This window comes from Pristiophorus japonicus, chromosome 19, assembly GCF_044704955.1.
Source record: "Pristiophorus japonicus isolate sPriJap1 chromosome 19, sPriJap1.hap1, whole genome shotgun sequence".
NCBI classification, from domain to species: Eukaryota; Metazoa; Chordata; class Chondrichthyes; family Pristiophoridae; genus Pristiophorus; species Pristiophorus japonicus.
In genome coordinates this window covers 93,342,923-93,364,838 of record NC_091995.1, presented here as the reverse complement: position 1 = coordinate 93,364,838, position 21,916 = coordinate 93,342,923, and the positions used below count along the sequence as shown (strand labels likewise).

The following is a 21,916-nucleotide window of genomic DNA, read 5'->3' as shown; positions in this document are numbered from 1 at the left end:
TAAACCTTTGCTAATAAACCAACTAGTTCTTAATAGCAATGTGTTGCTATGAAGCAAAGAACCCATGAAGCAAATACTTTACAATCGGTTCCTGTTCACCCAGCTCCTTCCCAGGCAACATCAGTCGGGGGAAGCAGCGATAGTACCGCACAGCTTTACAACTGCAGCCAATGTGGACCTGAAAGAGTTAAGAAAGTGGGAGTCCCCTTGTTAGTTTTCTGCCGACGTCAGGAGGAGGAGGAGGAGCCTTGATCAGCTGCCTTCTCTGAGACTGACCCACTTACAGGCAGCTGAATGGGAGATCAGCAGAGCGGATCGTGAGAGAGGAATGGAGAGAGAGAGAGAGAGAGGTTATCAACAGACCTGTTAACGCAACGAAACAGCCTTGTCCGGACTGAATCCAGAGTCTTTGTCGGGCGTGAGCGAGGTAACGAGTTGGGAGATGAAGGGACCGTCCGAGACATCCACAGGAGCAATCAAAGAGGGGGAGCTGGAGAAACGGAGTGAGAACCTGCTCCAGCTCTGGAAGAAGAAGCACTGCACGCTGACCAAAGAGAGCCTGCTGTTTGGCGACGGCCAGGGCCGGGGGCGCAAGGAGCTGAGCTTCGAGCGCGTGCGCAAGCTGGAGTGCGTGGAGCGCAAGGGGGCCCGCGTCTACTTCACCATCGTCACCACCGACCGGCGGGAGATCGACTTCCGGTGCCAGGCCGGCACCGCCTGGAACGCGGCCATCACCATGGCGCTGGTGGCCTTCCAGAACGAGCAGGCCGTGCGGGAATTCCGCGCGTGCAGGCCGGCCAGGAGGTGGCGGGGCTGGGCCTCGTGAGCTCGCCGGCGCGGCACGGCAGGTAAAGCCGGGGGGGGGGGTGGTGGTACGAGTGCGTGCCGTGGGGAGATGGGGGGTGCCCAAGGCCCCAAGACAACAACAGCTGGATTTACAAGAGGATTTGAGTAAAGAAGAAAGACTTGCATTTATATAGCGCCTTTCACAACCAATGGACGTCTCAAAGCGCTTCACAGCCAATGAAGTACTTTGGGAGTGTAGTCACTGTTGTAATGTGGGAAACGCGGCAGTCAATTTACGCACAGCAAGCTCCCACACACAGCAATGTGATAATAACCAGATAATCTGCTTTTTGCTATGTTGATTGCGGCATAAATACTGGCCCCAGGACACCGGGGATAACTCCCCTGCTCTTCTTCGAAATAATGCTGTAGGATCTTTTACGTCTACCTGAGAAAGCAGACAGGGCCCCAGTTTAACCAACCTATAAGAGTAAAGACGTCTTACTGCAATTATATAGGGCCCTGGTGAGACCACACCTGGAGTATTGTGTACAGTTTTGGTCTCCTTACCCAAGGAAGGATATACTTGCCATAGAGGGAGTGCAACGAAGGTTCCCCAGATTGATTCCTGGGATGGGGGGATTGTCCTATGAGGAGAGATTGAGTAGATTAGGCCTATATTCTCTAGAGTTTAGAAGAATGAGAGGTGATCTCATTGAAACATACAACATTCTTACAGAGCTTGTCAGGGTAGATGCAGGGAGGGTGTTTCCCCCCGGGCTGGGGAGTCTAGAACCAGGGGTCAGTCTCAGGATAAGGGGTTGGCCATTTAGGACTGAGATGAGGAGGAATTTCTTCACTCAGAGGGTGGTGAATCTTTGGAATGCTCTGCCCCAGAGGGCTGTGGAGGCTCAGTCGTTGAGTATATTCAAGGCTGAGATCGATAGATTTTTGGATATTAAGGGAATCAAGAGATTATGGGGACTGTGCAGGAAAGTGGAGTTGAGGTCAAAGATCAGCCGTGATCTCATTGAATGGCGGAGCAGGCTCGAGGGGCCGAATGGCCGACTCCTGCTCCCAAGGTACTTGTGGATTGCGGCCAAGCCACGCACGCTGCGTAGCAACCGCCCTGTGGGCGAGAAGACCCGCGTTGCTGGGGAGCATTCAACTGTCTGTTGCCAGGATCCAGTCAGCAGCGGGGGAATAATCTCCGATAAAGCGAGAGGACCTTCCCAGCCAAAAAAAATTAACTCAGAAGGTGCTGGTCGGTTAGCACCCCTGAAAGAGAGAAGACAAGCTCAAATTTTGGGCGCAGAGTCTCTCCAATCAGAACGTTCCTGGCGCTTGTCCGTCAAAGCTGAGCCCGTCAGCGGCAGTTGCCGCTTGTTTACAGATTCCCCCAGTCGCAGACCCTCGGGAGCCGCCGTCAGGAATCCGAGCCCGACTGCCAGCCAGTGGCTCGGTGGGCAGTACTCTCTCTCTCTCTCTCGCCTCTGAGTCAGAAGGTTCTGGGTTCAAGTTCCCACTCCAGGGACTTGAGCACATGAATCTAGGCTGACACTCCCAGTGCAGTGCTGAGGGAGCGCCGCACTGTCGGAGGGGCAGTACTGAGGGAGCGCCGCACTGTCGGAGGGGCAGTACTGAGGGAGCGCCGCATTGTCAGAGGGGGCAGTACTGAGGGAGCGCCGCACTGTCGGAGGGGGCAGTACTGAGGGAGTGCCGCACTGTCGGAGGGGCAGTACTGAGGGAGCGCCGCACTGTCGGAGGGGGCAGTACTGAGGGAGCGCCGCACTGTCGGAGGGGGCAGTACTGAGGGAGCGCTGCACTGTCGGAGGGGGCAGTACTGAGGGAGCGCTGCACTGTCGGAGGTGCCATCTTTCGGATGAGACATTAAACTGAGGCCCCGTCTGCTCTCTCCGGTGAATATAAAAGAACCCACGGCCGCTATTTAGAAGAAGAGCAGGGGAATTATCCCCGGTGTCCCGGGGCCAATAGTTATCCCTCAATCAACATAACAAAAAAACAGATGATCTGGTCATTGTCACATTGCTGTTTGTGGGAGCTTGCTGTGCGCAAAGCGGCTGCCGCGTTTCCCACATTACAACAGTGACTACACTCCAAAAAAGTACTTCATTGGCTGTAAAGCATTTTGTGATGTCCTGAGGCAGTCTCTACCCTTGCCTCAGCTCATTCGCTGTTGGAACCTTCATCCATGCCTTTGTTACCTCGAGCCTGGACCATTCCCATGCTGCTTCTCTGTAAACATCAGCTCATCCAAAACTCAGCTGCCCCGTGTCCTAACTCGCTCCGAGTCCCGCTCACCCATCACCCCCTGTGCTCACTGCCCCATGTCCTAACTCGCACCGAGTCCCGCTCACCCATCACCCCCTGTGCTCGCTGCCCCGTGTCCTAACTCGCACTGAGTCCCGCTCACCCATCACCCCCTGTGCTCACTGCCCCGTGTCCTAACTCGCACCGAGTCCCGCTCACCCATCACCCCCTGTGCTCACTGCCCCGTGTCCTAACTCGCACCGAGTCCCGCTCACCCATCACCCCCTGTGCTCGCTGCCCCGTGTCCTAACTCGCACCGAGTCCCGCTAACCCATCACCCCCTGTGCTCGCTGACCTACATTGGCTTTGGCAACAGCTCGATTTTAAATTCCTCTACCTTATGTTCAAATCTCTCCATGGCCTCGCCCCTCTCTATCTGTGACCTCCTCCAGCCCTCCGAGAACGCTGCACTGCTCCAATTCCGGCCTCTTGCGCATCTCCCGATTTTCATTGCTCCACCATTGGTGGCCGTGCCTTCAGCCGCCTGGGCCCAAAGCCCCAGACCTCCCTCCCTAAGACACTCCTTAAAACCTACCCCTTTCCTGTCCTGTTCTCTCCTTTTGTGGCTCAGTGTAAAATTTTGTCTGATAATTGCTCCTGTGAAACTTATGTGATTATATTATAGCTCCATTTGGTAACTGGATTGTCTTTACGTACTTTTTTCCAGTTGGGCAGCCACAAGCCCATCAAACACTCCCAGATCAGGTACAGCTATGGTTAAATGCAGACTAAAGCTCCCTCTACACTGCTCCATCAAATACTCCTAGTCTCATCTGGCAGATGTCACTTCCGACAGTGCGGCACTCCCTAAGTGCTACCCCTCCGACAGTGTGGCCCTCCCTCAGTACTGCCCCTCCGACAGTGTGGCCCTCCCTCAGTACTGCCCCTCCGACAGTGCGGTACTCCCTGAGCACTGCCCCGCCAACAGTGCAGCACTCCCTCAGTAATGCCCCTCCAACAGTGCGGCGCTCCCTCAGTACTGCCCCTCCGACAATGCGGCACTCCCTCAGTACTGCCCCTCCGACAGTGCAGTATGCCCTCAGTACTGCCCCTCCGACAGTGCGGCGCTCCCTGAGCACTGCCCCGCCGACAGTGCAGCACTCCCTCAGTACTGCCCCTCCAACAGTGCGGCGCTCCCTCAGTACTGCCCCTCCAACAATGCGGCACTCCCTCAGTACTGCCCCTCCAACAGCACAGTACGGTGCTCCCTAAGTACTGCCCCTCCGACAGTGCAGTATGCCCTCAGCACTGCCCCTCCGACAATGCGGCGCTCCCTCAGCACTGCACTGGAGTGTCAGCCTGGATTTTTGTGCTCAAGTCCATAGAGTAGGGACTTGAACCCACAGCCTTCTTACTCAGAGGCGAGAGTGCTGCCCACTGAGCCAGAGTTGACACTAACACAATTAAGAGAGAATAACGAGCCTGGGAATGAAATGTGCGTCTGTGGTTATTTGTTTAAATCCACAGTCTCACACTGATCCCCGGTGTAATCCTCAGCAATCGAGTGCGGATTGGAATGTGTCTAAGCCTGGGATTTTGAATTGAACCGCTGTGTCAGCGCAAGGCTCTGCTTGCCAACAAGATCAGACAGAGCAAATGCTGTGGGTGAGCAGTGAGATAGCTCGGACATCAAGCAGCGCTCGGAGGTAGATCTCAGCCCAGGTACAGACAACGGTGGCGATAAGAACATAAAAAATAGGAGCAGGAGTCAGCCATTCGGCCCCTCGAGCCTGCTCCGCCATTCAATAAGATGATGGCTGATTTGATCTTGGCCTCAACTCCACTTCCCTGCCCACTCCCCATAACCCTGGACTCCCTTATCCTTCAAAACTCTGTCTATCGCTACCTTAAATATATTCAATGACCCAGCCTCCACAGTTCTCTAGGGTAGAGAATTCCACAGATTTACAACCCTCAGAGAAGAAATTCCTCCTCATCTCTGTTTTAAATGGGCGGCCCCTTACTCTGAAACTATGCCCCCTAGTTCTAGATTCTCCCACGAGGGAAAACATCCTCTCTGCAGATAACCCTGTCCAGCCCCCCTCAGTATCTTATATCTTTCAATAAGACTTGGTGCAAGTTAGGATACGGGGGCAGAGTTTTGGTTGAGTGGTTCACAACAGGAAACAAGCAGTGTTACCTCACAGCGTAAAACTGGCACCAGGTCAGAAAGACCAACATCATCATAGGCAGACCCTCGGAATCGAGGAAGACTTGCTTCCACTCTAAAAGTGAGTTCTCAGGTGGCTGAACAGTCCAATACAGGAATTACAGTCTCTGTCACAGGTGGGACAGACAGTGGTTGGAGGAAAGGGAGGGTGGGACTGGTTTGCCGCACGCTCCTTCCGCTGCCTGCACTTGGTTTCTGCATGCTCTCGGCGACGAGACTCAGCGCCCTCCCGGATGCACTTCCTCCACTTGGGGCGGTCTTTGGCCAGGGACTCCCAGGTGTCGGTGGGGATGTTGCATCTTATCAAGGAAGACCAACAGCATGATTGTTTGACAGGCTCGTCCAAAACCTTCATGGGTGGCCAACAGTTACAGGTGCAACGGAGCTGTGCATTCTGGTCTCGAAGCTCACATGACTCTAGGACTTTCCAGCTTGTACGCGCACATAATGTCCTTGTCCGACCGCAGGCCAGTTCATCCACCAAGCTCACAACCACCTGCCCCATTGTGGATCCCCCTAACCCAACTGGCTGGGGTTTTATTGAGTCTTGTGAACATCACGTGACTGGCTAAGCCACTCCCAACTCAACAGCTCGACCAACCCGTGAGCATACTCACAGGGGTACACATTACACCTGTCATCGTCATCATAGGCAGTCCCTTGGGGTCGAGGATGACTTGCTTCCACTCTAAAAACGATTATTCAGGTGACTGGTGAACTCAGTTTAAACGGTGGAAGATGCTTGTGCGTGAATTCTTTTAACGTGGAGTGGCCGTTGCCCACCAGCCACCACACGGGCTTGACGGAGCACAGTCTTGGTCCAGTGCCGAGGTTGAGGTCCGGAGATCAGAAGAAGAGGGTGGAGGAACGAAGAGGTCGGAGCTCAGAGGTGGACAAGACCCAAGGGAAGGCGTAGCACGGGCCAGTAGCGAGGCTGTGAGGTCGTGAGGCTCACATTGCGTACTAATTACACCTGTAAAGCACTCTGAGACGTCCGTGGTCGTGAAAGGCGCTGTATAAATTCAAGTTGTTCTTTGTTGTTGTACATGAAGTGCTCCACCGGTACGCTCGCGGCCTTCCACGAGAGGTGGGCGCCGAAGGGACTGGAGTGCATCGTCAGCCCCGGCAACCAAATTTTAATTTGACCGTTTAAAGTTTAAAGTTTAATTTATTTAAATTGTCGGTTTTAGTGCCCCTGTAATAAGGGGGCATTTGATTTGCATGTTTTACAGATAAACAAAAGTATTTGTAAACGAAGTGCCAACGTGTTTCTTCTCCCCGTCTCTCCAGGTTGCCAACGGGACAGATTTTCGAAGCACGCTCGATGTTGGGACCGATGGGTGGGGGGGGGGGGGTCTCTCTGGCTCAGGGTGTTTCCAAGTAGCTGTGTCCCAGAACCTCAGACCTAACACTGGCCTGTAATCACCAGCTTCACCGTTAACTCCAACTTCGGCCAAAACCGCCCAATTGTAGAGCAGACGACGGAGAGAGTCGGGGACGGTGACTGACTCGCCTCAACATCCCTTGCTGCAAGTCTTCAGAAAACAGGCAGCTCCATTCTGGTTGGATCACAGCAATATTTGCCTCGCTAAAAAAAAATCAGATTTGAGCTGGCTGGTCGGAACTGTCCGTGTCGATTCGATCCTTTTAGAAAGTCAGCCTTCGGCAAGTCCAGCTCAGAACTACACCCCAGCAATCAGCCCTCGCTCTGCCAACCCTCCAGGATTGGCCCCAGAGTCTCCAGGGATTAAAGGTTCATCTCCAGGACACTGCCGTGACCCGCCACCCGGGTGATAAATAGAATCACAGAAAAATCATAGGGCAGCCCGCTTGATCGGCACCCCATCCACCACCTTCAACACTCACTCCCTCCACCACCGGTGCACCGTGGCTGCAGTGTGCACCATCTACAAGATGCACTGCGGCAACTCGCCAAGGCTTCTTCGGCAGCACCTCCCAAACCTGCGACCTCTACCACCTAGAAGGACAAGAGCAGCAGGTGCTTGGGAACACCACCACCTCCACGTTCCCCTCCCAGTCACACACACCATCCTGACTTGGAAATATCGGCCGTTCCTTCATCGTTGCTGGGTCATAATCCTGGAACTCCGTCCCTAACAGCACTGTGGGAGCACCTTCACCACACGGACTGCAGCGGTTCAAGATGGCGGTTCACCACCACCTTCTCCAAGGGGCAATTAGGGATGGGCAATAAATGCCGGCCTTGCCAGCGACGCCCACATCCCGTGAACGAATGGGGAAAAAAGGCTAATAAATTGTGCTTAAAAAAAATTCCTTGAACACCTTTTGTGAGACAAATATCAAATATTGGATAAAGGATGTTTGGCATGAATCATCCAACTGGGGCAATGAAGAGTCTGTTTGCCTTCTGATTGGCCGTGAGAGGGCGGGGCTCCATGAGGATGGGTGTGTTGGGCGACCAATGGTGGGAGTGTGGGGGCGGGGCGGTTTGGAAGGAGGAGGAACACAGGAGATTTACCAGGATGTTGCCAGGACTGGAGAATTTTAGCTACCAGGAATGATTGGATAGGCTGGGGTTGGTTTCTTTGGAACAGAGGAGGCTGAGGGGAGACCTCATTGAGGTGTATAAAATTATGAGGGGCCTAGATAGAGTGGATAGGAAGGACCTATTTCCCTTAGCATACAGGTCAATAACCAGCGGGCATAGATTTAAAGTAATTGGTAGGAGGTTTAGAGGGAATTTGAGGGGAAATGTCTTCACCCAGAGGGTGGTGGGGGTCTGGAACTCACTGCCTGAAAGGGTGGTAGAGGCAGAAACCCTCACCACATTTAAAAAGTAATTGGATGTGCACTTGAAGTGCCGTAACCTGCAGGGCTACGGACCAAGAGCGGGAAAGTGGGATTAGGCTGGGTAGTTCTTTGTCGGCCGGCGCGGACACGATGGGCCAAAATGGCCTCCTTCCGTGCTGTAAATTTCTCTTGATTCTCTGATACGAGGTCATAAGATGGAACCTCCAGGACAGATTTGACGATTTTGGGATCAGCCATGGTAGGTGGCGCTGTCGTTGGAGTCTGAATGTCGGCGTAAAATGTCAAGATAGGTTTAAGGGGCTAATTATGTAACCGCCAAAGCTGACGTCCTACATCCAGCCAGTGGTCAAACCCTCATCCGTGAACGCAGCGGGCCATTCCACCCTGAAATAAGAAAGACTTGCATTTATATAGCGCCTTTCACGACCACCGGAGGTCCAAAAGCGCTTTGGAGTGTAGTCACTGTTGTAATGTGGGAAACATCAATTTGCGCACAGCAAGCTCCCACACACAGCGAATGTGATAATGACCAGATCATCTGTTGTAGTGATGTTGGTTGAGGGATAAATATTGGCCCCAGGACACCGGGGATAACTCCCCTGCTATTCTTCGAAATAGTGGCCATGGGATCTTTTACGTCCACAGGGCCTCGGTTTGACGCCTCATCCGAAAGACGGCACCTCTGACAGTGTGGCGCTCCCCCAGCCTAGATTTTTGTGCTCGAGTCCCTGGGGTGGGGACCTAAACCTACAATCTTCTGACCCAGAGGCGAGAGTGCTGCCCACTGAGCCACGGCTGACATAGAGTCCGAGCTGCCCTGTTGACGTTCAGTGGGCCCGCTATAGGCCAAGGGCCTCTCACTTGAGCTGCTAAGGTCAAAGGTTGGCCTCGCTCCTGTGGCTTTTGCTGTACTTATCTCTCCAGGTTTAACGGTTGAAGGCACTTAGAACCATAAAGAAAGCAAAGCAAATGTCACCTGATGGCTGTCAGTTCCTGGTTCTCTTCACCTAACATGCTGCCGTTACCATAGCAACGTGTCTCCTGGGCCTTGCAGAGGCTTGGTTGATAACTGAGCTGCAGTGTTTTATTGCGCCATACACATCACAAGAAGATCCAACAGGGTAGAGAGAGAAACTATTGCCTCTGGTGGGGGGAGTCCAGAACAAGGGGGCATCACCTTAAAATTAGAGCCCGGCCGTTCAGGGGTGATGTCAGGAAGCACTTCTTCACCCAAGGGAAGTGGGATTCTGGAACTCTCTCCCCCCAAAAGGCTGTGGATGCTGGGGGGTCAATTGAAGCTTTCAAGAATGAGATCGCTAGATTTTTGTTGGGTAAGGGTATCAAGGGATATGATGCAAAGATGGCTAAATGGGATTGTGTGACAGATCAGCCATGATTGAGTGGCAGAACTATCTCGACGGGCCTTCTCCTGTTCCTATGTAACAGGCTCGAGGGGCTGAATGGCCTCCTCCTGTTCCTATATAGTTGGCTCAAGGAGCTGAATGGGCCTCCCTCTGTTCCTATGAAACAGGCTCGAGGGGCTGAATGGTCTCCTCCTGTTCCTATGTAACAGGCTCGAGGGGCTGAATGGCCTCCTCCTGTTCCTATGTAACAGGCTCGAGGGGCTGAACGGCCTCCTCCTGTTCCTAGGTAACAGGCTCAAGGGGCTGAATGGCCTCCTCCTATTCCTATGTAACAGGCTCAAGGGGCTGAATGGCCTCCCCCTGTTCCTATATAGTTGGCTCAAGGAGCTGAATGGGCCTCCCTCTGTTCCTATGTAACAGGCTCGAGAGGCTGAACGGCCTCCTCCTATTCCTATGAAACAGGCTCGAGGGGCTGAATGGTCTCCTCCTGTTCCTAGGTAACAGGCTCGAGGGGCTGAATGGCCTCCTCCTATTCCTATGTAACAGGCTCGAGGGGCTGAATGGCCTCCTCCTGTTCCTATGTAACAGGCTCGAGGGGCTGAATGGCCTCCTCCTGTTCCTAGGTAACAGGCTCGAGGGGCTGAATGGCCTCCTCCTGTTCCTATGTAACAGGCTCGAGGGGCTGAATGGCCTCCACCTGTTCCTATGTAACAGGCTCGAGGGGCTGAATGGCCTCCTCCTGTTCCTATGTAACAGGCTCGAGGGGCTGAATGGCCTCCTCCTGTTCCTATCATCATCATAGGCAGTCCCTCGGAATCGAGGAAGACTTGCTTCCACTCTAAAAGTGAGTTCTCAGGTGACTGAACAGTCCAATATGGGAATTACAGTCTCTGTCACAGGTGGGACAGACAGTAGTTGAAGGAAAGGGTGGGTGGGGAGTCTGGTTTGCCGCACGCTCCTTCCGCTGTCTGCGCTTGGTTTCTGGCAATAAGACTCGAAATGCTCAGCGCCCTCCCGGATGCACTTCCTCCACTTAGGGCGGTCTTTGGCCAGGGACTCCCAGGTGTCGGTGGGGATGTTGCACTTTATCAGGGAGGCTTTGAGGGTGTCCTTGAAATGTTTCCTCTGCCCATGCCTGTTCCTATATAGTTGGCTCGAGGGGCTGAACGGCCTCCTGATCCTATTCGGAGGTCGTGAAAGGTGCTATATAAATGCAAGTCTTCCTTCTACCTGCCCTACAGGGTTGAGGTTGGCTAAATCCGGGAAGCAGTGGAGAGAGACTGGATGGTCGGGCGATGGGTTCCCCTCCATTCCCAAGGAACCACAAAAGGGTTAAGCCGATCGCCCTGTCCCGCACAACGGAAATTCAGGGGGAGGAAACTGTATCCCTGAGAGTGGGAGACATCGGACACCAGACTGGGTCAGCTCAGCCAGTCAGAGACTAAATAAAGAAATGCAGCTATTCCCTGCCACCCACATTGGCCCTTGCTCGCTTCCCCACAGCCCCGCCATTCACAGGCTGGCCTTTGGATGAATGGAATTAACCTCCTCCATCCCACAAGGATTGAACAGCAGGCTCCCGTCCGTCGTTGGCAACAATCAAGAGAGGAGCAATGCACAAATGTTTCCGCCCTCGCTGCAGCCGATATAGGAAGGTGCCGTGCGTGGCTGGTTAAAATACATTACAGCATGTATTACAGTGCCAGCTGTGGCTCAGTGCGTCGCTCTCTCTCTCGCCTCTGAGTCATAAGGTTGTGGGTTCGAGTCCCACTCCAGACTTGAGCACATAATCCTGGCTGACACTCCCAGTGCAGTGCTGTAGGAGCGCCGCACTGTCGGAGGTGCCGTCTTTCAGAAGAGCCATTAAACCCAGGCCCCGTCTGCCCTCTCGGGAGGATGTAAAAGATCCCATGTCAGATTTCGAAGAAGAGCAGGGGAGTTATCCCCAGTGTCCTGGGGCCAATATTTATCCCTCAATCAACATAACAAAAACTGATTATCTGGTCATTATCACATTGCTGTTTGTGGGAGCAAATTGGCTGCCACGTTTCTCACAATACAACAGTGACTACACTCCAAAGTACTTCATTGGCTGTATAGCACTTTGAGATGGCTGGTGGTCATGAAAGGCGCTATATAAATGCAAGTCAATGATTTACGACTGAGTTTTAATTGGTCTTGGCACCAAAAGGGTTAAGGGAGACGCCCCCTGGTGATACCGAGCCGACCTGACCTAACGATTGCTTTGGCCGGGGCTGGCTGCAATGCAGGTGTGGGGCCCACAGGTATGACGGGGCAGACAATCTGCGAATGGCCAGCTCCTGCCGTTGCCGTGGAGGCAGCCAGGTGGGCTCAGCAAGCCAATCAATGGTGCTCTGTGACGAGGAGACGCGATTGGCTGAGGAGCTGAGGCCAGTGTGTGTGAATGCAGGGTTGGAGGGCAAGACCATCGGCAGGCAGAGACCACTGCAGGGAGCAGCGCGTGCTGCTGCAGGATGGCGATGGCTGACTGCAGTGTGGCCAGGTACAGCAGGAGCGGTGAGGTCGAGGCGAAAGAGTGGCGAGAGTTCGTAGAGGGATGTGATCGGGGCCCAGGAGAGGCGAGGGCCCAGGGGCAGCATGGCCCAGCCCACACTGTGCGATATGTGAGCGCACTAGGTCCGTGCAGCAGAGCTGGTCTCCAGTCGTCTTGGTTAATCCTTGCGACTGGACCAAGACCTAGCTCTGTCAAGCCCCGTGTGGTGGCTGGTGTGCAACGGTCACCCCACGTTAAAAAAATCCACACACAGGCATCTTCCAGTCTTCAACATGTAGTTCGGGATCCGGAATATTAGGTCCTTCATTGAAACACCTGTGAACTCATCCCTTTATGGAGTGGAAGCAAGTCATCCTCGATACGAGGGACCGCCTACGATGATGGAGGGTGAGACTGATGCAGTTTGTGCCAGTAATCTTTCTCGTCTGCTAATTGATTAGCCAGTGTTTGTGTGTGTCTGTCTGTGTATCTGTGTGTGTGGGTGTGTGCGCGTCTGTATCTGTGTGTGTCTGTCTGTGTGTGTGTGTGTGTGTGAATGTTTGTGTATGTCTGTCTCTGTCTGTTTGTGTGTGTGGGTCTGTGTGATGATTGCTAAGTGTTGGGTGGAAATGGTCTACTTGTAATACTCTCCTTCCACACTAGAGGTCAGCCTTGCCCGTGACTCAGGAGGCTGTGGGTTTAAGCCACACTCCAGAGGGCTGAGCCCATAGTCTGGGCGGACTGTTCAGTGCAGTTTTATTGAAGTCAAGGCAGATGCAACAGGTTAGGCAGCTTTATACAGTTACACACTTGTAGACTAGATATGTAACATCAGTAAAACATGCTGGAAATTATACATTGAACAAGGGACTCTAATCTGAATCAACAATCCCATTCAATTCACTACTAGTAGAAAAAAAGATGCAGGAGCTCAAAGTATCTACATCAGGAAAAAACCCGTAAGAATGCTTACAAAAGATGGAAAGTATACAAAATACAAGTCTTCCTTCCTTGTCCTCTGATCAGCTTTTTGGCTCTCAGTTTCACACTTTAGTATTATTACAAATGTTAAGTTTCAATTAACACACTGGCCATAAAAAAAACACATCTTTGGATGTCTGAAAAAACCCTCAAATTCCAAACAAAAAAGAGAGGACAAGTTCAGGAATTAGTCTTCAGTTTCTTTAATCTCTTTCTCTTCCTCACTTCTTCCATCCACTTTTCCTTCTCTGGTAAGCGCTCCAGTTTGGCTTCACGGATCTCTTTGTTGGCTTCCATCTTGGTGGTCAGCTTCTCATCTGCCATTCTCCTGAAATTATTGTTTTCTTCAATAGCTTTTTGAAGCACTTCCTTTTCATGCTCTCGTTTTTCAGCCAGCTGCTTCAGCACTTCCGCTTCATGTGAAGCACCGAGGGATAGGGAGCACGTGGAGCCGGCAAAATGGTGGACGTATCAGCAGTAGAGGGACATCGAGGAGGGGGTTATTGAACAGAGGGGCTCAGGGACATGGGACGGAGGGGTTTTCAGGGGCAATGGGGCAGAGATAGGGGCAGAGGGACGAAATCAAATGCAGTGGTAGATAGGATGTGGGATTGAAACTCCCACATATCCTGCCAAAGATATAGACGCACACACAAACACTCACCAGTACTGGTTTTTATATTCACTCACTCACTCGCATTCTCGCTCACTCGCAAACTCCATGGGCTGGATTCTCGGCTGCCTAACGCCTCAGTTAGCGGCCAGAGGGGGCATTAATGGGAGGGTCAGAGGTTAGCGACCGTTTACTGCCCCGACGGAAAATTCATTAGCGGCTCCCCAGGGGCGCAAACCGCTAGCACCCGGCTGCTGACGATCGCTCCGATCTTGACGTATTCCTGGTGCAACACCCACGCTCGCGCCCCGGTCGGTAAGTTCGGTGCGACGCCTCATTGAGCGCCCGCCGAGAACAACATCTGGAAAACCAGTGGGTCTGGGCTTGCAGAGTCAGTAACTGGCGGCTACTTAAAGACATGAGGAAGTGCTTCCCTGGGAGGTCATAGTCAGTGTAAGGTTTACACACAGCACGGTTCGTGAGCCTCCCAGTTTGCAGCGGCAGACAGACATAACGGTGCGGGCGGAAACAAGTGGTTTTGAAAACAGTCATAAGAACATAGGAATTAGGAACAGGAGTAGGCCATCTAGCCCCTCGAGCCTGCTCCGCCATTCAACAAGATCATGGCTGATCTGGCCATGGACTCAGCTCCACTTACCCGCCCGCTCCCCATAACCCTTAATTCCCTTACTGGTTAAAAATCTATCTATCTGTGATTTGAATACATTCAATGAGCTAGCTCAACTGCTTCCTTGGGCAGAGAATTCCAGATTCACAACCCTCTGGGAGAAGAAATTCCTTCTCAACTCGGTTTTAAATTGGCTCCCCCGTATTTTGAGGCTGTGCCCCATAGTTCTAGTCTCCCCGACCAGTGGAAACAACCTCTCTGCCTCTATCTTGTCTATCCCTTTCATGATTTTAAATGTTTCTATAAGATCACCCCTCATCCTTCTGAACTCCAACAAGTCAAGACCCAGTCTACTCAATCTATCATCATAACGTAACCCCCTCATCTCCTGAATCAGCCTAGTGAATCGTCTCTGTACCCCCTCCAAGGCTAGTATATCCTTCCTTAAGTAAGGTGACCAAAACTGCACGCAGTACTCCAGGTGCGGCCTCACCAATACCCTATACAGTTGCAGCAGGACCTCCCTGCTTTTGTACTCCATTCTATTCGCCTTCCTGATTACCTGCTGCACCTTCAAACTAACTTTTTGGGATTCATGTTTTAATTGCCGGTGCTTTTAGTGCCCCCCTCCCCTTTTATAGGGGGCACTTGGAGAAAAAATATGTTTTTTGTGCCAAAAAAAAAGGGCATTGTAAATGTTGGTGTTTCCCCCAGATCGGGGGGCACGGTTTAATGTTTTTTGTTTACTCCTAAAAGAGTTTCATGCACAAGGACCCCCAGGTCCCTCTGCACCGCAGCATGTTGTAATTTCTCACCATTCAAATAATATTCCCTTTTACTGTTTTTTCTCCCCAAAGTGGATGACCTCACATTTTCCGACATTGTATTCCATCTGCCAAACCTTAGCCCATTAGCTTAACCTATCTAAATCTCTTTGCAGCCTCTCTGTGTCCTCGACACAACCCACTTTCCCACTAATCTTTGTGTCATCTGCAAATTTTGTTACCTACACTCTGTCCCCTCTTCCAGGTCATCTATGTATATTGTAAACAGTTGTGGTCCTAGCACCGATCTCTGTGGCACACCACTAACCACCGATTTCCAACCCGAAAAGGACCCATTTATCCCGACTCTCTGCTTTCTGTTAGCCAGCCAATTCTCGATCCATGCTAATACATTTCCTCTGACTCTGCGTACCTTTATCTTCTGCAGTAACCTTTTGTGTGGCACCTTATCGAATGTCTTTTGGAAATCTAAATACACCACATCCATCGGTACACCTCTATCCACCATGCTCGTTATATCGTCATGGTTGTGTTACTGTGCTGCGTCTTTAAGACTCGGCCTTTCCCGGGATCTAATTCGGTGTTCCGCGCATACGCAATGGGCCCGCAAATTGTACCGACCAAACTTTTGTTATCGTCCCCCCAGTTCTGGAGTACAACGGCTGATTTAGCGCCCTTTGTCAGCTCTTTGACCGATTCTGAGGAATTTCTGGGCAGGAGGCGCAAACATTTTCAAAGCTAAAAGTACCACCCCGCCTGAATTAACGCTGCAACAGAGCCGCGGACGAATTTCTTCCCCCTAGCACTTTCGTCCTCTACCTCTCACTCAGTCTCACAGACACTCTCACTCTCACCTTCACACACACTCTCATACACTCACTCTCACTGATACACACGCAGACACATACTCACTCTCATCTTCACAGACGCACACTCACTCTCACTCTCATCATCATCATAGGCAGTCCCTGGAATCGAGGATGACTTGCTTCCATGTCAAAAAGTTCACAGGTGTTTCAATGAAGGACCTAATATTCCGGATCCCAAACTACATCCTGAAGGGTGGAAGATGCCACATTTTTTTAACATGTGGTGGCCGTTGCACACCAGCCACCACACGGGCTTGACAGAGCTAGGTCTTGGTCCAGTGGCAAGGGTTAACCAGGACAACTGGAAACCTGCTTTGCTGCACGGACCTAGTGCGCGCACATATCGCAGTGTGGGCTGGCCCGTGCTGCCCCTGGGCCTCTGGCCCCGAACTCTCGCCTCTCCTGGGCCCCGATCACATCCCTCCACACTCTCCCGTTGCTCCTTCGCCCCGATCTCGCTGCTCCTGCTGTATCTGCCCACGCTCCAATCACCAACCTGGACCTTGGTGGTGTCCCTTTTCGCTGCCGTTGCTCTCCTGCTCCAGCACATGCTGCTCCCTGGAGTAGGCCACCACACTGCTCCTTCCGCTTCCCGGCCTGCTCCAATGGTGCTCGCAGGTCGGGGGCCGCTCAGCCTGCTGGGCTAGGCCACCACACTGCTCTCATAGACACACACTCACTCTCTCACAGACATACACACACACACTCTCACAGACATACACACACACACTCTCACAGACATACACACACACACTCTCTCAGACATACACACACACACTCTCTCAGACATACACACACACACTCACACTCACTCTCAGACACTCACTCTCACAGACACTCACTCACTCTCACAGACACTCACTGACACAGACACTCACTCACTCTCAAAGACACACAGACACTCACTCATTGACACAGACACTCACTCACTCACAGACACTCACTCTCACAAACACTAACTCACTCACACAGACACTCACTCACTCAGACACTCACTCACTCACACAGACACTCACTCACACACACACACTCACTCTCTGACACAGACACTCACTCTCACAGACACTCACTCTCTCTGACACACACACTCACTCTCTCTCACACACTCACTCACTCACACAGACACTCACTCACACACACACTCACACACACACACTCACACACACACACTCACACAGACACTCACTCTCTCTCACACTCACTCACACACACACACTCACTCACACACACACACTCACTCACACACACACACTCACTCTCTCTGACACACACACTCACTCTCTCTCACAGACACTCACTCTCTCTCACAGACACTCACTCTCAGACACTCACTCACTCTCACAGACACTCACTCACTCACTCTCAAAGACACAGACACTCACTCACTCTCACAGACACTAACTCACTCATACAGACACTCACTCTCACAAACACTAACTCACTCACACTCACACAACACACATTCACTCTCACAGACACTCAACTCACTGCGAGCTGGTTCATCTTCATGACAAGAATTGTCCATTTAACAGCAGACTGGCTCAATTTACATTAAATAAACTCTATCTTTATTGCTTTGTACGATTATAAACTGGAAACGAGTAGCTGTGGACCCAGTGGGACCCGGTCCCGGGGGGGCAGGAGCTGGGACACAGGCCCCACGGGCAGTCCAACATTCGTCAATCATCGTCCCAATGGAATTCACTTCAACAACATATTAACGGGAGTGCACAGGTCAGAATTAGAGACACGGTCATACAAAAAAAAAATGTTATCATTATTTCAGTCAGAAACGCGAGGAGCACCGGGCGCGCGGTGTGATCGCTGGCCGTGGTTCATGTCGAGAAGGAGCGGCATTAATTTGCCAGCACGGACGGTCAAGCGGCTTGGATCAAATCCCTCACACGGCGGTGTCACGGAGGGAGGCGCCCGCCCGGAATCAGTCTCCGAAAGCCCCGCCAGGTCACCGCGAGCGCGCGAGGCGGCGCCGGTTGAGCGTTTGAACGCGGCGCGCGAGGATCAGCCGGAGGGTCCGTTCCCGCCCCCCGCTGGCCGCATGTACAGACCCCCCCCACACCCCAACACCACACACCTGCGGGCTCTCCCAGTCACACCTTCAGAGACGCGGGGGGGTTAGGAGCGAGAACCCAGCCAAGGGGACAGTGGGGGGGGGGGGCAAAGTTCATCTACAGGGGGGGGGCAAATTCGACGACTGCCACTCGGACGCCCCGTTTCACAACGCGCCCTGCTGGCAGCCAATCGGACGCCCCGTTTCACAACGCGCCCTACTGGCAGCCAATCGGACGCCCCGTTTCACAACGCGCCCTACTGAGAGCCAATCGGACGCCCCGTTTCACAACGCGCCCTACTGGCAGCCAATCGGACGCCCCGTTTCACAACGCGCCCCGTTGACAGCCAATCGGACGCCCCGTTTCACAACGCGCCCCGTTGATAGCCAATCGGACGCCCCGTTTCACAACGCGCCCTACTAAGAGCCAATCGGACGCCCCGTTTCACAACGCGCCCTACTGGCAGCCAATCGGACGCCCAGTTTCACAACGCGCCCCGTTGACAGCCAATCGGACGCCCCGTTTCACAACGCGCCCCGTTGTCAGCCAATCGGACGCGCCGTTTCACATCGCGCCCTATTCAATGACCCGCTGAAGCCGGGCGGGCCTGTGCAAACGCCAACCCGTGTCTCTAAAGTCCCGACAACATCGTTCATTTTACCGGCTTTGGTTTTAAGAGTATCCCTGAGAGTATTCTCTTGAAAGGCTGCTCAAGGCAATGCCACTGTTGATTTAACTTCTACGCTCGGGGCTGGGTTTCCGTGAGGACGGCTCCCGGCCCAAACGGTCAGCTTCCAGCGCCCCGCCGGGACATTCGCTGCCGCAGGAGCAGTACCGCCCCCCGGGAGCGCCGCGCCCCGGAGACACGGGAGTTTAGCACGGGATATTCAGTTGCTCTCCCGGCCTAGCGCCCTGAGAGAAATGCGGACCGTTTCCCTTAGCGCTGCGCCCCGCTCTCAGGGCCCGGCAACCCAATTTGTTGGCTGCCGTCGCTAACCAGTTCCCGGCGCTATAGTTACCGCCCCCGTCGCCATTAGCGCCCGAATTAGCCCCCCAACCGTAAATCCAGCCCTGGGCCACATGGCCTCCCTTCGCTGCATCACAGTCTCCAGACAATTGACCCTCCGCCACTGCTCTCCGCGCGGCCCCAACACGGACCCTGCCCGGCGACGCTCTCGGTCCGGCTCGGGGACTGGCTGGCCCTCTGCAGTCCGAGGAGAAAGGTTTGGGATAAAAGCCTTGCCTGTAGCCTCCGCCGTAAACCGCTGGGCCATTCAGGGATTCCGACATAGAAACATACAAAATAGGTGCAGGAGTAGGACATTCGGCCCTTCGAGCCTGCACCGCCATTCAATATGATCATGGCTGATCACTCACCTCAGTACCCCAAGTCCTGCTTTCTCGCCATATCCCAGTCCCAGTGACGCAGCGCAGGGTGTCAGCGTGAAAACCAGGAGGCCGCTTCTCGGGGTGTGGAGGGTCCCGGGTCGCTCCCGCAGGAACTCGGCACAAACCACCGTTGGAAGGGACTGAGCGGAACGGTGGAAGCCCACAGAACCTGGGGGTACAGAGACGGAGGGGAAGGGGGAGACAGAGGGGGGGGCAGTCGGAGGGACAGACGGGAAGACGGAGGGACAGATGGAGGGGGAGAGGGAGGGAGACACAAATGGAGACATGGAATGATGCAGCCCGAGACGTTGGGAAGAAGGAGGTACGTTGATACTGGATTCACTTTGGGCTGGACCTGCAGCCTTGGCAGGAGCAGAGAGCTAGGAGCACAGAGTAAAGGCACAGATACAGTTAGAGACATATTGCACCCTGTATCCTCGGCCACACAGCAGCAAGGAGCGGGCCCGACTCCCACTAAGGGCGACGCCTCTCCGCTGCATTGAGGGCGCCCACATTCTCATAGATGAGATCCGGTTGATTCTCGTAGATGGATTCTTCGGGCAGCTTCACTTGAATTGTGTCCAGCATGCACTGGTGCAGGAAGATGTACTGAGGCTACAGAGCAGAAAAACGGGCATAGAATTAGAGTAGTTACACACTGCAACATGGCACACGGCATCCATATTGTCCCATCTCACACTCCCAGGGCAGGTACAGCACGGGGTTAGATACAGAGTAAAGTTCCCTCTACACTGTCCCATCAAACACTCCCAGGGCAGGTACAGCACGGGGTTAGATACAGAGTAAAGCTCCCTCTACACTGTCCACGTAATACATCTCGACCCTAACCTCAGAACCCTAATGTACCAAAGTGACATTACAATTTCCCACAATAACTAACCTCCTGACCGCTGTGGGAGGGTAGTGTGGCATTCTCTGCACCTTTAAGCTGTGAACCGATAGTTCCACTGGGAAGTAAGCTGAGCCACCCAAACCCATTCCACATCAGGACTGTGGGAGCCAGCAGTCTGGGTTGGGTTTGACCCCACTCCCAAAGATGAAAGTTCAACGCACGGAGTATCCCCAATCACATTGCGCTGCACACCCGCCTTCGAGCAGTGGGCTCTACGACGGGAGCGCTATCGAGTTCACCGTGGAGTTGGAACAAATGGGGAAGAATGACAGACACTTGGCTGAATTCTTCCTCATTCTTATAGAGAAGCTCCATCTCACGAACAAGACTTCCCCCTGGGCTGGACTACTTCCCTCTTTGTTACAGACCATAAGAACATTAGAAATAGGAGCAGGAATCGGCCATTTGGCCCCTCGAGCCTGCTCCGCCATTCAATAAGATCATGGCTGATCTGATCTTGGCCTCAATACCACTTCCCCGCCCGTTCCCCATAACCCTTGACTCCCTAATCGCTCAAAAATCTGTCTATCTCCACCTTAAATACATTCAATGACCCAGCCTCCATAGCTCTCTGGGGCAGAGAATTCCAAAAGATTCACGACCCTCCGAGAAAATAAATTCCTCCTCATCTCCATCATAAATGAGCAACCCCTTATTCTGAAACTATGCCCTCTAGTTCTAGACTCCCCCATGAGGGGAAACATCCTGTCTGCATCTACCCTGTCAAGCCCCCCTCAGAATCTGATACGTTTCAATAAGATCACCTCTCATCCTTCTAAACTCCAATGAGTACAGGCCCAACCTGCTTAACCTTCCTCATAAGACAAGCCCTTCATCCCGGGAAAACTTGTAGCCCCTGAATCTCTGGAACCCGGAGTTGTAGAACAATGAGCTGTGGAACTTTTTAAGCTTAACCGGTTAGGCCCACAGCGGCTTAGCGAGCAAGAACGAGTTTGTATTTCTATAGCACCTGAGATACAGCCGCTGTATGAACTGCAGTCACTGTTGTAATGTGGAAAACATTACAGCAGCCAATTTGCGCACAAGTTCCCACACACAGCAATATGAGTATGACCCAGATAATCCATCTTAGTCTTTCGTAAGATAGTCGCAAAGAACATCAAACATCAATATCTAAGTCGGATCTCCAAGCCAAAGCTTCCGATGAGGACAGTGCTTGATGATGTGCTCACAATTAACGTTGCCTCACAGGGTTGGGGTGGAGTGTGTATGTTGTGATACACAAGGTATTGGGATTGTGTGGGACAGGCTTGATGGACCAGATGGTCTTTACCTGTCCGTCTTGAACAATAAGGGGTTATGGAGAGCGGGTAGGGAAGTGGAGCTGAGTCCATGATCAGATCATCCATGATATTGAATGGCGGAGCAGGCTCGAGGGGCCGTATGGCCGACTCCTGCTCATATTTCTTATGTTCTTATGTTCTCATTCATTGTTCGTATGCTCAACAGCGAACTTGTTGTTAAATTGATCTCCCAATTACGGTAGCAAACCATCTGTTTTAGTGATGTTGGTTGAGGGATAAATATTGGCCCGAGGGCACCGGGAGAACTAGCGCCATGGGATTTTTTACGTCCACCTGAGGGGACAGACGGGGCCTCGGTTTAACGTCTCATCCGAAAGATGCCACCTCCAACAGTGCGGCGCTCCCTCAGTACTGCCCCTCCGACAGTGTGGCGCTCCCTCAGCAC

The 21,916-nt window shown here is 52.8% G+C and overlaps 2 protein-coding genes across 2 annotated transcripts in view; one reads left to right on the top strand and one right to left on the bottom strand.

Annotated features, from left to right (window-relative positions):
- LOC139230535 (pleckstrin homology-like domain family A member 2) lies at positions 1-6,635 on the top strand. The gene is made up of 2 exons (XM_070862370.1): positions 1-848; positions 6,578-6,635. The coding sequence occupies exon 1, from the start codon at positions 443-445 to the stop codon at positions 824-826; it is 384 nt and encodes a 127-aa protein (XP_070718471.1). The 5' UTR covers positions 1-442; the 3' UTR covers positions 827-848; positions 6,578-6,635.
- Positions 6,636-16,784: 10,149 nt separating this feature from the next.
- The window catches only part of ptprh (protein tyrosine phosphatase receptor type H), a 108,036-nt gene continuing 102,904 nt past the window's right edge, over positions 16,785-21,916 (bottom strand). The window contains exon 23 of the mRNA XM_070861830.1: positions 16,785-19,908. Within this exon, the coding sequence (XP_070717931.1) occupies positions 19,768-19,908 (141 nt within the window). The 3' untranslated portion in view covers positions 16,785-19,767. The remainder of the gene's footprint in view (positions 19,909-21,916) is intronic.

Bases quoted from the DNA above. Each gene is read 5' to 3' on its own strand.
- LOC139230535 (XM_070862370.1), top strand. From the start codon at position 443: ATGAAGGGACCGTCCGAGACATCCACAGGAGCAATCAAAGAGGGGGAG.